At 41.8% G+C, this 17,016-nt stretch overlaps 1 protein-coding gene across 19 annotated transcripts in view; it reads left to right on the top strand.

Annotated features, from left to right (window-relative positions):
• The first annotated feature begins 13,297 nt into the window (after positions 1-13,297).
• The window catches only part of CD247 (CD247 molecule), an 83,996-nt gene continuing 80,277 nt past the window's right edge, over positions 13,298-17,016 (top strand). For all 19 annotated transcript variants that reach the window (XR_015161346.1, XR_015161345.1, XR_015161343.1 and 16 more), the window contains exon 1: positions 13,298-13,469. Coding sequence is in view for 15 of the 19 variants with exons in the window: in XM_086393932.1 (XP_086250058.1) it covers positions 13,412-13,469 (58 nt within the window). In the remaining 4 variants the exon portion in view is untranslated. The remainder of the gene's footprint in view (positions 13,470-17,016) is intronic.

Raw genomic sequence — 17,016 nt, 5'->3', positions numbered from 1 at the left:
CTCTCCGCGGCGCCATGCTGAGGGAAGGCCATTTGGTAGAGTCAGAAGTGAGTCTAAGCCCTGGCTGAGGCAGGGAACATGAAAACATTCACTGATGCTAATACAGTTATGAACTGGGTTCTCAGATGTACTGGCGTCTCATAGTTTGAAGCTTGCTCATTTCAGAGGACGATTTTGTGTTTGCTCAGATATCTAGGAGCAGACTTTTTAAAAAATTTAATTTTTATTTTATTTTGGAGTGCAGTTGATCTACAATGCTGAGTTAGTTTCAGATGTACAGCAAAGTGATTCAGTTATACATCTACATACAGCCATTCTCTTTCAGATTATTTCCCCATATAGTTTATTACTGAATATTGAATAGAGTTCCCTGTGCTCTATAGTGGATCCTTGTTGATTATCTATTTCATATATAGCAGCGGGTATGTGTCAGTCTCTAACTCCTAATTTATCCCTCCCCCCACCTTTTCTCCTTTGGTAACGATAAGTTCGTTCTCTTACGTCTGTGAGAGTTTCTGTTTTGTTAATAAGTTCATTTGCATCATCTTTTTAGATTCCACATATAGGTGATATCATATATTTGTCTTTGTTCGACTTCACTTAGTATGATAATCTCTAGGTCCATCCATGTTGTGGCAAATGGCATTATTTCACTCCTCTTTTATGGCTGAGTAATATTCCATTATATATATGTACCATATCTTCTTTATCCATTCATCTGTCGATGGACATTTAGGTTGCTTCCAAGAGTGGACTTTATGAGACTTCTAAAGCTAAACTTATTACCCAAACCAGTCCAGGAACTGGAATCACGTGTTCATAACAAACATGAGCACTAAGTTCTGACCTGGTGTTCAAGAGCTGCAGGATGCAAAAGAGGGCGCATACCATGGGGCCTTGCCTCCCCTTCTGAGGACTTGCCTACCTCATCCCTCATCTGCTCCTCTCTGTCTCCCACCCTCTCCACAGATGCTGGGACCACCCCCTTACCATTCCTAGAAAGATTTTAAATCCCCCATAATCTGCCCCAAACATTTAACAACTCTCTGGGGTCCTTTTCCCAGGCAACTATGGTGAGCTCACCTCCTTTGAAAGACATCAAAAGGAATAACTCTTTCCAACACCTTCTATATCAAGGACATAAAAATATCATTGTATTCGTTCCTCCAACAGTCCAATGAGGAGGGCATTGTTAGCCCATTTAGAAGAAGGGGTTTCAAACATTATCAATGTAGTCAATAATCAGGCAGGTAGTTAATGGTAGGACTGGAATTTGAACTGAGGTCCAGCTGTTTTAAAGATCATGTTCTCCCACTGCCAATAACCAGGACCCAGAAAAGCTAAGTTCTAATCCTTATTTGGCCACTGCCAGCTTTATGACCTTGGGCAAGTTACTTAATTTTTCTGAATCTTAGTTTCCTTAACTATCAGGTGGAAACCATATACCAGTATTGACTACCTTACTGAGTCATCATGAAGATTAAGCGTGACGATATATGTGAGAGTGACACGCAAATGTAAAGGCATCCCCAAAGCAGAAAAGGTTCTTTTTCAGGTGGAAGGTCTTTGACCATCAACAGTGATATTCAGTAGGTTATATCATCCCTTGATGGTATCTCTTTAATTTACCTACACCCTAGCTTATTTTTACCATCTCTTGTCATTTTTAAAATCTTTTATATCCTTGTGCAGTCTTTTCATTTATGTTTTTCTTGTGTTTGGACATTAGGTATGCATTTCCTCCTTAATGTCTCCTTAAAGAAAATTGTCACTTAATTTTCTTAAAGACAAATAATCTTTTGAAGGGAAGGGCCGCTTAAGTAAAACTCCCACAAATTAGACACAAGTACAATTATGAAATTTACAAATATGTTTTTAATGGTTCTGCATTTTCAGCATCTGTAATATTCAAGGCTGCTTCAAATGCAAGGTACAGAATATAAAGCAAATAGTATAAGAGAAGTTATTGGTGGCTCCTGGTTCAAGATGACGGAGTAGAAGGACGTGCGCTCATCTCCTCCTGTGAGAGCACCAAAATCGCAACCAACTGTTGAACAACCATCGACAGGAGGATGCTGGAACCCACCAAAGAAAGATGCCCCACATCCAAAGACAAAGAAGAAACTGCAGCAATAATGTAGGAGGGGCACAATCATGATAAATTCAAATCCCATATCTGCCGGGTGGGGGACCCACAGACTGGAGAACAATACCAAAGAAGTTCTCCCACTGTGGTGAAGGTCCTGAACCCCACGTCAGGCTTCCCAGCCTGGGGATCCAACAAAGAGACTGGGAATCCCTGGGGAATCTGACCTTGAAGGCCAAAGGAGTTTGATTATAGGAATTCCACAGGACTGGGGGAAACAGACTCCAGTCTTGGAGGGCACAGACAAAATCTTGCGTGTACCAAGATCCAGAGGAAAGGAGCAATGACCACACGGGAGACTGAGCCCTAACTACCTGTTAGTGTTGGAGGGCCTCCTGTGGGGGCGTGAGTTAGCAGGGGCCCAGCACAGGGATGAGGGCACTGGCAGCAGCAGACCCGGAAAGTCCTCCATGGCATAAGCCCTCTTGGAGGTCACCATTAGCCCTACCAGAGAGCCTGTAGACCCCAGGGCTGGGTTGCCTCAGGCCAAACAAATACCAGGGAGGGAGTGCAACCCCAGCCATCAGAGATAATTGGATTAAAGCTTTACTGAGCAGGGCCTTGCCCACCAGAGCAAGACTCAGTTTTTCCCACAGCCAGTTTCTCGCATCAGGAAGCTTACACAAGCTTCTTAGCCTCTTCCATCAGAGGGCAGACAAAAGATGCAAGAAGAACCACAGTCCCACAGCCGCCAAAACAAAAATCGCATTACAGAAACTTAATCAGGATGAAAAAGCAGAAAGTTATGTCCCCAATGAAGGGGCAAGATAAAACCCCAGAAAAGCTACTAAATGAAATGAAGATAAGTAACCTTCCAGGAAAAGAATTCAGAATAATGATAGTGAAGATGGTTCAGGATCTTGGGAAAACAATGGAGAAGATGCAAGAAATGTTTGTCAAGGACCTAGAAGAACTAAAGAACAAGCAAGCAGAGATGAATAATACACTAGAAGGAATCAATAGCAGAATAATTGAGGCAAAAGAATGGATAAATGACCTGGAGGACAGAATGGTGGAAATCACTGCCACAGAACAGCATATAGAAAAGAGAATGAAAAGAAATGAAGACAGCCTAAGAGACCTCTGGGACAACATTCAGCACACCAACATTCGCATTATATGGGTCCCAGAAGGAAAGGAGAGAGAGAAAGGACCTGAGAAAATATTTGAAGAGACAATAGATGAAAACTTCCCTAACACAGGAATGGAAACAGTCAACCAGTCCAGGAAACAGAGAGTCCCAGGCAGGATAAACCCAAGGAGGAACACACCAAGACACATGGTAATCAAACTGACATTTAATGACAAAGATAAAATATTAAAAGCAGCAAGGGAAAAATGACAAATAGCAAAAAAGGGAACTTCCATCAGGCTATCTATCAGCTGATTTCTCAACAGAAACTCTACAAGCCAGAAGGGAATGATACAATATATTTAAAGTGATGAAAGGGAAAAAGCTACAATCAAGAACACTCTACCCAGCAAGACTCTCCTTCAGATTTTATAGCGAAATCAAAAACTTTCCAGACAAGCAAAAGTTAAAAAAATTCAGCACCACCAAACCACCTTTACAATAAATACTAAAGGAACCACTCTAGGCAGGAAACACAAGAGAAGGAAAGTGTGTGTTAGTTGCTCAGTCATGTCTGACTCTTTGCGACCCCGTGGACTGTAGCCCACCAGGCCCCTCTGTCCATGGAATTCTCCAAGCAAGAATACTGGAGTGGGTTGCCATTCCCTTCTCCAGGGGATCTTCCTGATGAAGGGATCTAACCCAGGTCTTCTTCACTGCAGGCAGATTTTTTACCATCTAAACCACCAGGGAAGCCCACAGAAGGAAAAGACCTACAGAAAATAAACTCAACACAATTAAGAAAATGGTAATAGGATCAAATGCACCAACCCAAAGACAAAGACTGGCTGGGTGGATGAGAACATGTGCATGGAGGCACTTCCACTTACCACATCACTCTGCTTGACCCCACCGAATTGTGTGTGATTATTTTATATTGTTAGGTTAATCATGTTCCCGTTATGGCTTGCAATTGTAATTATCTTTAATTTTTTTCTTCCTATTGATTGTGAAAACTGATAAACATCGTTTACTATTGTGATTATGTAACAGTTACTTAATACCATTTTATCATGATTGGTCAACAGAAAAATAATAAAACTCTATCACCAAAACTACCATTTAGTAGAAAAACCTGTAATCATTTTTTAAATCCAGATGCATTTCAGAATTATCTTGGAGTATTTTGAAAAATACAAATGCCCAGGTATTGCTTTTTCTCTCCAGAGCTCCAGATATGTTTCTAATGAGCAGCCATGTTTAAAAACAAATGGACTATATGATGATCTTTTACTTTTACCTAGGTTTTTTCAATTTTTCTGTTTCACATTCAGGGCCCCTATTTTATTTAGTTTATGTTTTCCAATTTCTCCATCTCTTTTTAAAAATGTTCTTTCTCAAGCCTTTAAATCAAATGTAGTAGAAAAGCTTTTGTGCTGAAGCTCCAATATTTTGGTCATCTGATGCAAATAGAGGACCCATTGGAAAAGTCCCTGATGCTGGGAAACATTGAGGGCAGAAGGAGAAGAGGGCATCAGAAGATGAGATGACTGGACGGCATCACTAATGCAATGAACATGAAGTTGGGCAAACTCTGGGAGATGGTGAGGGACAGGGAGGCCTGACATGCTGCAGTCCATGGGTTGCAAAGAGTCAGACATGACTGGGCGACTGAACAACAGCAACAAACATATAAATAACATATATGACATATATATTTTAGAAAACTTATGAATTTTTGTTTAACTAAAAAATTTATGACATTTTGATTCCACTTGTTTGACTTAGTATGAATGTGCTTAGTCGCTCAGTTGTGTCTGACTCTTTGTGACCCCATGGACTGTAGCCCGCCAGGCTCCTCTGTCCATGGGATTCTCCAGGCAAGAATACTGGAGTGGGTTGCCATGCCCTCATTCAGGGGATCTTCCCAACCCAGGGATCTAACCTAGGTCTCCCGCATTGCAGGCAGATTCTTTACCATCAGCCACCAGGAAAGCTCTTATATGAATAGAATGCTAGATTTCTAATTGAAGAAATAGATATGCAACAAGCAACAAAAACTTACTGTATAGCACAAGGAACTGTAGTCAATATTTTGTAATAACCTATAACGGAAAATAATTTCAAAAATAATATACATGCATATGTGTAACAGAAGCACCTTGCTGTGCACCTAGTCAGCTATACTTCAGTAAAAATATATACGAAGAAAAGATAAAGTTAGAGATAAGCAAGTAAAAAAAAGAGAGGTTATTGGCTTATGAAATGGAAAAGCCCACGGGCAGGCCTTTAGGTGTGGCATCATCCAGGTTCTCAATGGATGCAGTAAGTGTAAGTTTTCAACTTGTCATTACACATTTCTTGTTCTGCCCGCCTCTGGGTTAGATTCATTCCCCAGCAAGTTTCCTCCAATTTGGGAGAAAGATGGATTGGATATCAGACATACCTGATCGTCACAAAGAAACATCTTTTCCCATAGCTCTTCTGTGGGAGAAAAAATCATAAGTTGGCCTCCAAGATTTCCATACTTTGGTGTATATGCCTCTCATTATCTCCTTGATGATGTAAAGGACATGTGACTATGATGAGATAGCACTCCTGTGATTATATTATTTTATCCTGGGTGGCCCAGATTCAATCAGGTGAACCCTTTGAAAGCAGAGTTTTCTTGGACTTCCCTGGTGGTCCAGTGGTTAAGAATCGACCTGCCAATGCAGGGGACATGGGTTCAATCCCTGGTCCCAGAAGGTCCCGTATGCTATGGGACAACTAAGCCCACACACCACAACCCCGTGCTGCATCTACTGAAGCCTGTGAACCCTAGAGCCTGTGCTCCGCAACAGGAGAAGCCACCACAGCGAGAAGCCAGGCACCCCAACTACAGAACAACCCCCACTCACCACAACTAGAGAAAGCCTGAGCACAGCAACAAAGACCCAGCACAGCCAACAAATAGATGAATAAAATTATACAAAAAAGCAGAATTTTCTCAAGGTGATTGCAGAGTAAGTCAAAGAGATGTGCTCTGGTTGGGCTAGGAGGAAGCAGACATCTATGCAGTGAACTGCCTACAAGGGCCATAAGGGAATGCAGATATTCTCTAGGGTCTGAGACAGTCCCTAGATAATCATTAGCAGGAAAATAGAGATCTAGCTCTATATTTGTTTGGAAATAAATTTTGTCAATAACCAGTGACCTTTGAAGAACACCTTGAGCTTCAGATGAGAACTGCAGCCCCAGCCAACACCTTGATTTCATCCTCGTAAGCACCTAAGCAGAGAACCCTCTCCCACTGTGCTTGGACTGACCTACATTACTATGAGATAATAAATTTGTGTTGATTTAAGTCACTTCATTTGTGATACTCTGTCATCCAGCAGTAGAAAGCTAACACAACTTCTGAACATTCCAGTGTATGAGTTAGGATCTTTTGGTTGTAAGCAATAAAAACCAACTGTAGGTAACCTGAGCAAAAACAGAAATTTACTGGAACAGTGTTCATAGAGCCACAGAACGTGAACATTTCCTGGGATGGATGAGTCCAAGCAGAAAAAATGAATGAAGAATGTTTCTAGGTCTTCTTTCTCTTTCTTGAGATTTAAATTCCACGGAGAAAGAAGGTGATTGGCTTTACATGACAGCCTCATCAACATTGTAACCAGAGGGGAATAGTTGGCTTTTTAAACCGAAATTGACAGAGTGACATCAACAACATGGCTGAGTAAGACATACCTCATGTATAATCCACTCTCTATAACAACAATTTGACATCCGTCAATGGACAGAAGTGCCTTTGTGGGAGCTGTGGGATCCAGCACCATATACCAAAGGATTCAGAAAGAATCTTGCCTTGCTGACTTGTTGGGTAATGTGCATACAGACCTTATCCTGGCTGCGGATCTTACAGTGGCCCATGAACTGGCTCCAGCCGCTCTCATCCATGGTATGGGAGCCCCTGGAAAACACTATCTCAGACAGTCATCCACAGACAAGAGACCCTTTGTGGAAGTCCAGGTTCCAGAGAAGAAATTCTAGCACTCTGTTGGAACAAAAAGTATATGCTTTTGGATGTATTGGCATGGGTAAGAGGAACAGCTTTGACTTGCATCATCCCTTCCCTGAGGTGGCATAGCTAAGGAATAAACATCTTCTCAGGCCTGTGATTTCTTCTACAGGGCAAAGTGAGAGCATGTGAGTGATGCTCCTTAGCTGTGTGAGGTGCTCCTCAAAGGGCTAATTTCTCTCTCATTACATCCAGAGTACTGAATCATGATCTATATGAGTAGGGGGCAGGAAGAGATAGGACTCCTAGGGGCACTAAAGGGATGCAGATTCTACTAAGTGCATTGTGGGCTCCATCAAGAAGCTAGTCCACTAACTCTGGGGCTGTCTTGCCTGCACATCCCCCGTCAGAATGGCTATCATCAATGAGTCTACAAATAACAAATGAAGAAGGGGTGGAGAAAAAGAAACCTTTCTACACTGTTGGTGGAAGTAGAAACTGATGCAGCCACTATGGAAGACAGTATGGAGGTCCCTCAAAGAGTAAAAATAGAGCTACCATCTAATTCAGCAATCACAGTTCTGGTCATACATCTGAAAGAAATGAACTCAGGATCTTGAAGAAATATCTGCACTCCCGTGTTCATTGAAGCATTATTCACAATAGCCAAGACATAGAAAAAAAACCCCAAGCATCTGCCAACAGGTGAACAGATAAAGACAATGTGGTGTGTATATATACACACACACACACACACAATGGAATATTATTTAACCATGAAAAACAAGGAAATATGCCATTTGTTATAACATGGATGGAACTTGAGGGCATTATGCCAAGTGAAATAAGTCACATAGAGAAAGACAAATGTTATCTGATATCACTTATATATAGAATCTAAAAAAGATGAACTTATAGAAACAGAGCAGAATGGCAGTTACCAGGGGGTAGGGGGTGGGAGGAATAGGGAGATTTTGGTCAAAGGGTACAAACATACAGTTATGAGGTAAATAAATTTTGGGCACAGCAAGGTGAGGTGGCAAAGATGAGGCCCCAGGGAGGTGTCTGGGTGAGGTTCTGCAGGGATTGGCAGCTGTTTCTGTTCCAAAGGAGACCTCTCAGGAAACAGCAAGCACTGGCCTCCCATTTCTTTTCAGTCTAGGGCGTTCTCTCAGCTCCTGACCCTGCCTGTACCCTCCCGTAGGTCCCCGTCCTATCCCACTGCACTCACCAGAACAAGGCTGTCACTACTGGACAGCTATTGTTTCATACAATACCTTTCCATTTCTGCCTTTCGTGATAAATGATTCTGGTAGGGTTGTTAATCATAATGTCTCATCTCTAGGCTTGTCTTGTTCCCACTGGAAACAATGGTTGATCCAAGAGGTGAGCATAAGACCCAGCCTGGGCCAATTAGATCGTTTGCTGAGATTGATATGAGGATTTTGAGTGTTTCTGTTATCTAGCAGTGTAACAGCTATCCCAAATTTAGTAATTTAAAACAAAACCTGTTTTAGGTATTTATGATTCTGTGGGTCAGCAGCTTAGGCTGGGCTCAGATAGGCAGTACTCTGGTATCAGCGGGCATCACTCATGTGACTGCGGTTCCCTGGTGACTCTGCTGTGGCTGGATGATCTAAGATGACTTTACTCACTTCCCTGGAAGTCAGTGCCGGCAGTCAGTTGAGTTGTGTCCCCAGCAGACTAATCCAGCCTACTTCCTATGGAGAAGCCCGGATTCACCTTTTGGATTCCCATGGCACCAAGAGTTATGGCAAGTTCCAATGTGCAAAGGTTTCTCAAATATTTGAGGGATTTTTTAAAGATGGGAGGAAAAACATGCTTTATATTGATAAGAAGAGATAAGGAGAAAGAAGAGAAAATTTCTGGAATAAGGTCCTTGAGAGGCAAGGAAAAATGGAACCCAGCAGAGAGGGTGATACCAATATAATAGGTAAGAATGTGTATTCACTGTAGTTATAATTTTGGTTTATTTCATTTTGAATGATATTGAGGATTTTTCATTCATTTAAAAGCCAGGACTTCCCTGGCACTCCAGTGGCGTTCCATCTGCCTGCCAATGCAGGGGACATGCTGGCACCTAAGCCCGTGTGCCACAGTTACTGAAGTCTGCACACCTGGAGCCCATGCTCTGCAGCAAGAGAAGACACTGCAGCGACCGTGCACAGCAGTGAAGATCCAGCACAGCCATAAATAAATAAACATACAAACAGACATTTTAAAAAGCCATCTGCTACTTCCTTTTCTATGAATTTTCTGTTACTCGTTTTCTAATATGTTTTTAGACCCTTACAAGCCTGAAAATTTCATGAGGGTGAAGATTCTTTGTTTTACTCAGTCATATCTTCAGCATTATAGTACAGTGCTTGGCACACTGTAGGCATTCAAAAAGTATTTGTTGTGGACTTCCCTGGGGGTCCAGTGGTTGGGAGTCTGCCTGCCAATGCAGAGGTTTGATCCCCAGTCCGGGAAGATTCCACATGTTGCAGCGCAAGTACTGAAGCCTCCTGTGCACCCTTGAGCCTATGCTCTGCAAGAGAAGCCACCACATTGAGAAGCCTGAGTACAACAGCTAGGGAGTAGCCCCTGCGTGCAGCAATGAAGACCCAGTGCAGCCAAAAATAAATAAATAATAATTTAAAAATAGTGTTTGTTGTAATTGAACAACATTTGGGTACTTATCATGTGTAAAGGTACTAAGCCCTTATGACAGTGCTAGAATTGTATATGGAATCACTCAATATTTACTTACTCTTTGCCTGGCTTCTTTCACTCAGTATGATTTTGAGGTTCAGATATGTTTGTCTGTTACTAACAGCTTATTCCTTTTTATTATTGAGTATTATTTCATTATGGATATATCATAATTCATCCATATATTCGGTGATGGATATCTGGGTGGTTTCCAGTTTTTGGCTATTATAAACATAAAGTTGCTATGAATATTCACATATAAGTCTTTGTATGTAAATATATTTCCTTTACTGTTGGGTAGATACCTAAGAGTGAATTGGCTGAATCTTATATTAGACGTATGTTTAACTTTTTCATAAACTGCCAAACTTTTTCCAAAATTGTATCATGTTACACTCTTATCATCAAATGTATGAAAGTTCCAGTTCCTCCATATCCTTGTCAACACTTGATATGGTCAATTATTTAATTTTAGCTATATTAGTAGGTTTGTAGTGGTATCTCATTGTATTTTAATTTGTGTTTCCTTAATTATTAGTGATGTTCAGCATCTTTTTCATGTGCTTACTGACCATTTATCTTCTTTGAGGAATTTTCTATTCAAATATTTTATCCATTTTCTTGTTGATTTAATTATCTTAATATTAATATGAAGGAGTTTTTTTAATATATTCTGGATATAAGTCCTCTGTCTGATACATGTATTTGCAAATAATTTCTCTGAGTCAATGGCTTGCTTTTCCAGTTTCTTAATGGTGTTTTCTAATGAACAAAGGTTTTAATTTTGATGAAGTCAAATTTACCAATTATTTTTCTCTTGTAGTTTGTGCTTCAAATGTGTTAACATAAAGATTTTTCTATTTTTTTCCAGAAGTTTTATGGATATTATGTTCTACATCTAGGCCTATGGACTATTTCAGTTAATTTTTGTGTGTAGTATAAAATAAGGGCCTGTTTTTTTTTTTTCACCATAGAGATACCGTTGGTTGGTTGGTTGGTTCTCCACTGAATTTTCCTAGTCCCGTTATAAAAAACCAATTGACCGTGTATGTTTGAGTCTATACCATCACAACTATTATATGGTAATCATGTCTCTCTGTATGCTTAATGTTTTGCACAGTTATTTCACACTCATTGCTCCTCTTTTACAGAGTTTTCCTGGCTGTTCTTTTGCTTGTTTGGCATTATTTTTGTCCTGAGATGTAATTCCCTGAGTCTGCCATTTTGAAGTGTACAACTCAGTGGTTTTCAGTATATTCACTGTGTCAGACATCATCACAACAATCTACTTCTAGAACATTTTGATCATTCAAAAGAAACTTCATACCTATTAAGAATTAGTCCCAAGTTTCCCCTTCCCTTGTCCTCTGAAAGCTACTGATCTACTTTCTGTCTCTATGGCTTATTATAGGCATTTTGTATTAATGCGATCATATAATATTTGGTCTTTTTGTGTTTGGCTTGTTTCATTTAGCATACTGTTTTCAAGTTTCGACCATGTTGCAAGTATAATATTTTATTGTTTAGATGTACGATTTGTTTATCTATTCCTCAGTTCGTGGACATCTGGGTTGCTTCCAGTTTGGGGCTAGTTTGAACAATGCTGCTATAAACATTCATGTACAAGTTTTAATGTGCACATGTTTCAGTTCTCCTGAGTATATGCCTGTGAGTAGAACTGCTGGGTTGTGTGATAATTCTATTCAAATTTTTGAAGGAAATGTCACACATTTTCCATAGGGAAATTTCCCACATTTCCACCAGTAATGTATGAGTTCCAGTTTCTTAACATCCTTACCAACACTTTGTGTTTTAAAATTTTAGCCATCCTAGTGTGTGCGAAGTAATAGTTCACTGTAGTTTTGATTTTCATTTCCCTAGTGACCAAAGATACTGATCATCTTTTCATGTGCTTGTTGCAGAAATATCTATTTAGATCTTTGGCCGATTTTCACTTTTTTTTTCTAGTTGAGTTACATTCTGAATACTATACCCTTATCAATATTTGATTTACAACTATTTTTTCTATGGATTATCTCTACCTTCTTGATTGTGTCCTTTCTGCACAAAAGTTTTAAATTTTGGTGAAGTCCAATTTACCTGTTTTTTTTTTTTTTTGATTGCTTGGGTTTTTTTTTGAGTCCTCACTATTTTTTGTACATTAATTTTTCATGCAAACTTTCAACCAAGATTATCTTGTGCTAAAACTTTTGTTGGTATTTGTAGAAGTATGGGTTGATTAATTTAGAGAGAATTGTGGGCTTCTTAAAAAGAAGTTTCCTATCAAAGACCAAGATACATCTTTCCATTTACCCAAGTCCTTTCTGTATTCTTCAGTAATGTTTGAAAGTTTGTTTCACACAGATCTTACACTTTATTATACTGTATAAATAATACAGTTTATTTATGAGTGTTAATCTTTTTCATTATTGTAAGTTGGTTCAATGTTTAAATGCTGTCAAATAACGAGTGTTTGAAGTATTATGTGGGCTCTTCTGTTTTCTATGGTCCAAATTCAAGCCAAGTTCAGATCTGCATCCTCAGCAATTTGCTTTATCGGTAGGGACGCTGAGGTCTAGAGATGTTGAGTGACTTAATCAAGGCCGCCCAGCAAGCAGATAAGAGAGATGGCACTAAGACCCAAGTGTTCTATCTCCACATTTTACCTGACTCTGAGTCTAGAGCTCTGTCGTCTCACCAACCACCATAAAATACACGAATCTAGGAGAGCAGCGAACATTCTTAAATGCACCGGGAACTTGTATTTGCTTAAGGTGAACTCGCTCAGTTGTGTCCGACTCTTTGAGACCCTACGGACTGCAGCCTACCAGGCTCCTCCATCCGTGGGATTTTCCAGGCAAGAGTACTGGAGTGGGGTGCCATTTCCTTCTCCAGGGGATCTTCCCGACCCAGGGACTGAACCCAGGTCTCCTGCGTTGTAGGCGGACGCTTTACTGTCTGAGCCACCAGGGAAGTCATGTATTTGCTTAGGGGCTGACTACACCAATCAAGATAGGAATTAGATAAAAATTAGACAAAAAGAAGGAAATGGCAACCCACCCCATTAATCTTGCCTGGAGAATTCCATGGACAGAGGAGCCTGGCAGGCTACAGTCCATGGGGTTGCGAAGAGTCAGGCATGACTGAGCAACTATCACTCAGACAAAAATTAGAAAGAAGGAAAATAAAACAATGGTTAAAGGAGACGACAAAAAAAAAAAAAAAAGCAAAAATTCAGACAGACACATACACACACCCCAAACCCTCAAACCTCCAGAGCTTCCTGCCTGTGAACCGAAAGGGGGAGTGTGAGTTTCTTGGCCCGGTTGGCAGGTGCCTTCTCAAAGGCCCATCGTCCTCCACTTCCTGAGGAGGCAGCAGCAGAACAAAGCCAGCAGAGACTCCTTTCCTCTTCTTCATCCAGTCACAGCTGCCTCAGCCTCTGCCTCCGGGCACCATCCTGGGGAAGGACAAGATGAAGTGGACTGCACTTGTTATTGTGGCCATCTTGCAGGCACAGTTCCCAATTACAGGTAAGCCTGGATGTTTCGATGGAAATGAACGTTTAGAAACTCTTTGTACATATGTGTGGGATGGAGGGAGAGAGCAGAGGTGTGGAGAAGAGCCAATGTCTCCTTTAAATCTTGCCCTCCCCAAAGCAATGGGCAGCTGAACAGGGAAGGGTCTGTTTCTATAGAGACATCTGCTTCAATATGGCCAAGTTGGAAATTAGCTTAGAGTCAGCTGCTTGAAAACAGACCTGTGTGAAGTATGGATTTTTCCAGTGATTAAAGGAGAGAGGGGGAAGGATGAGGAGGAACTGAGGCAGGGCTTGTGTGGACAAGAGGAGAGGGAGAACTTAACAGAAGCTGGGAGGGACCAGAAAATATCACCCGGGCCACGTTTTGTGCTGAAGCATTTTCCGAGTCTTTGTGTATTCTTCTTTTACTACCTTGCTGGCTCCGTCACTCAGCTGCCTTCCTGCTTCGCCAACAAAGAATGTTTCATGTGCTGTTGGGCAGAGAGGGTCATGGCTGGGGTCATGGCTGTGGCTTACGTGAAGCATCTCCATGAGCCAGGCACTGACTGGGTTAACGAAGGAGGGACGCGGCCTTCTTCAAGGCCCACATCTAGGCTCAGCTCTGACATGGCTGCCCCTGCGCCCCACAGCCAAGGGCTGCTTGCTGACACACCCACCCCGGGCTCCGTGACTCACCCACTGCCCCTTGCTTTAGGCAGCTGTCTGTCTCAGGCCAAAAAGCCAGAGATGCTGACAGCATGTAGGGGACAGATGAGAGGATGTGACTTGTTAGGTCACCACCACGAGGAACAACCAACCAACGAGAGAACTTACTCCTCACTTCATTTCAGTCCCCAGAGACTAGCTTTTCTACAATCCTTTCATTCCCACTGTGTTTTCCAGCTCAGATAATAAGAAGAAGAATTGAAAAGAAGACAAAATGGATTCTGTCTGGGGTTTGGCATCTTGGCATTTTTACAAGAAATGGGACAGGCTGTATTTGAATCTAAAAAAGTGGGAGAGTGGTCAAAAACCAACGCCTTTTCTCCACTGTACAGCTCACCTCAGCGTGGGAGGGCGTTTGGCAACAATGGCGGGAGAGCCGGAGAGGCCACGGGCGCTTTTGCTCCTACCGGAGAATACGGCACAGCCCCGGCCTAGGGCCTTGGGGGTTTCGAGGACTAAGTAATCGTGGGGTTTTCTGTAACATCACAGCTCTCTTCTCAGAAAAGGGCTTGCTGGGTATGAGTCACGTGGTACTGTGGGGTAAGGACACCAGGGCGAGCCCAGAGCAGCCCATCCTTGTGTGCAGGGCAGGGGGGGGACCTGTGACGCCATAAGAGCCTATGAATTCAATGACTTCAGAGGGAACAGATGACAGCAATAGATTCAGACCCTGGGCTTCAAGTGGGGGACTGTACGCAGGAGATAATTTCACCATCTGAAGTTTTTTCAGGGGTCTATTTGTTTTGAGCCTTGGGGCTAAGGCAGGGACAATAGAATTAGAAAAGAAAAGCTGCTTGAGTGGTAGTGACTGCCAGGCGTGGTAAACAAAACCCCACCCAGAAGACAAGATGGGGGCCATACCCATTTCCACAAGCAGTGTACAGGAAGAAAAGCTTTAGATTCATCTTTCAAAGCCACTTGCTTTGCCAGTTTGGAGATTGAAATTTCAGCTATTTTTAGATGACGCTCCTAGCCTCATTGAGGGAGGGCAAGGGAGGCTTAGAGGGTCATTTAACACCAAGGGCCACAAAAGGCACCCGTGTAGGCTGAGAAGACACACTTTATGATTTCCTTTGGAGGAAAGGCTGCTGATGAAATTTGAGTTGCGGTCTTCCTTCTTTTCTCGCTCAATTAAGTTACTTACTCCCCAGACCCGTTTAAGATTTCTTCTTTTTACTTAAGACTTTTCCATTTGTTTTCTTGCAATTGCCCAGATCATTAAGATCACAGCAAATAATGCCCCAGTCTGTCTACCTGAGGAAGTCTTCTTGGGTGAGTTTGCTAAGATAGTCACTTGAAGCTGAAAGAGATTAAGATGGAGTGCCTAATGGTATGGGCAGAGTTTTGTCTGCAGAGCCCTCGACTCGTCAGTGCCTTTAACACCAAGGTGGCCACTACCTCACAGTGGTCAATGTGGCCTTGGTCCTTCCTTTGCAAGGAAATGCAGCTTTGACACACAGGCTCAGGAAAAGGTGATGTGGGAAGGGTCAGGCCAATTACAGTGCTGCCAATTTCTCAGCTGTGCAACCTTAGGCAAGTCACTTAACCTCTCTGGGCCTTAGTTTTCTCACCTTTAAAGTAAGAATAGCCTTCATTGCAGAGCTGTGAAAATGAGAAGTAAATGTTGCATGTCTGATACATACTAAACCGTCCATACGTAAAAGTTGTATTAATTTTTATTACTATTACACCCTGGACTGTTTTCTTGTTTTCATTACCCAGTGACAGGAAATGGAAACCCACGGTTAAGATTCTTAACCTGCTTTTGATTGTGTTGTAGAGCAGCACTGGACATTTTCTCCATCTGTTGAGATCCAGTTCACCCTCCTTTTGGTTTCTGAGCATGCCCGTAACAGCTCGGGAACACAGTGGTGATCCCTGCCAATGGGAGGCCCAATTGTGAACAAGTGTCAAACCTTTGCTGGGTCATAGGATGAGCGTTACAGCAACCATTTTTATTTTTCCGAGATACTTATTTTCTAGGGGATATTCCCTCAACGTGAAAATATGACGAATAGATATAAGTAGTTAGGGGGAGCAAATTAGAACACAGTTTGCCTGGTCATCACTGGTCAGGGTGGCCAACCAGAATTTTAGCCAAATGGTTGGCGTGGCTGCGCAGTGACCAGGGTATTTAACGGATTTAACTGAACACTCTTTGCAATCAGACCTTTGCTTAAACTGCTTGGGGCCGTGCTTGAGGGAAGCTTTTGAGTGACGCCAGGACGCCAGGAAGTTTTTCATGGATGGCACGTTCACCAGTGGTTTATTTTGATTTCTGGTCATCTGGCTCTACTTATCCACATGATCTGCTTCATTTTATACCACGGCCTTTCTCAGATTTGCTAGCCTATTTACACATCTGCTGCTGCAAAACATTCCCCAGAAAAACAGCTGCGAAGTTGTTGCTTAGGTGAATAACCACTGCTGAATTTTTTTAAAAAATCATTTTATTTTTGCCTTTGTCTTAAAAAAATTTTTTTAATTGGATATGCACTTTTATTTTCAAGAATCCCTGAATATGGTATTTTCTGTTTTATTTCAAAGAATTCAGGCACCACTAGGGAACTGTCTTGCTTTAGAGTTGTCCAAACATACTCTAATCCTTTTTCTCCTGAGCCTTATTTACCTATGGGGGCTTCCCTGGTGGCTCAGCTGGTAAAGAATCCTCCTGCAATATGGGAGACCTGAGTTTGATCCCTGGGTTGGGAAGATCCCCTGGAGAAGGGAAAGGCTACCCACTCCAGTATTCTGGCCTGGAGAATTCCATGGACTGTATATCGCAAAGAATTGGACACGACTGAGTGACTTTCACTCATAGCTAACTGATTAAA

Source organism: Bos grunniens, chromosome 3 (assembly GCF_055505025.1).
Source record: "Bos grunniens cultivar Pamir isolate PY7600 chromosome 3, Bosgru_T2T1.0, whole genome shotgun sequence".
In the NCBI taxonomy this organism is placed as follows: domain Eukaryota; kingdom Metazoa; phylum Chordata; class Mammalia; order Artiodactyla; family Bovidae; genus Bos; species Bos grunniens.
Note: the sequence above shows the minus strand (reverse complement) of the source record. Positions and strands in the feature narration are given on the sequence as shown.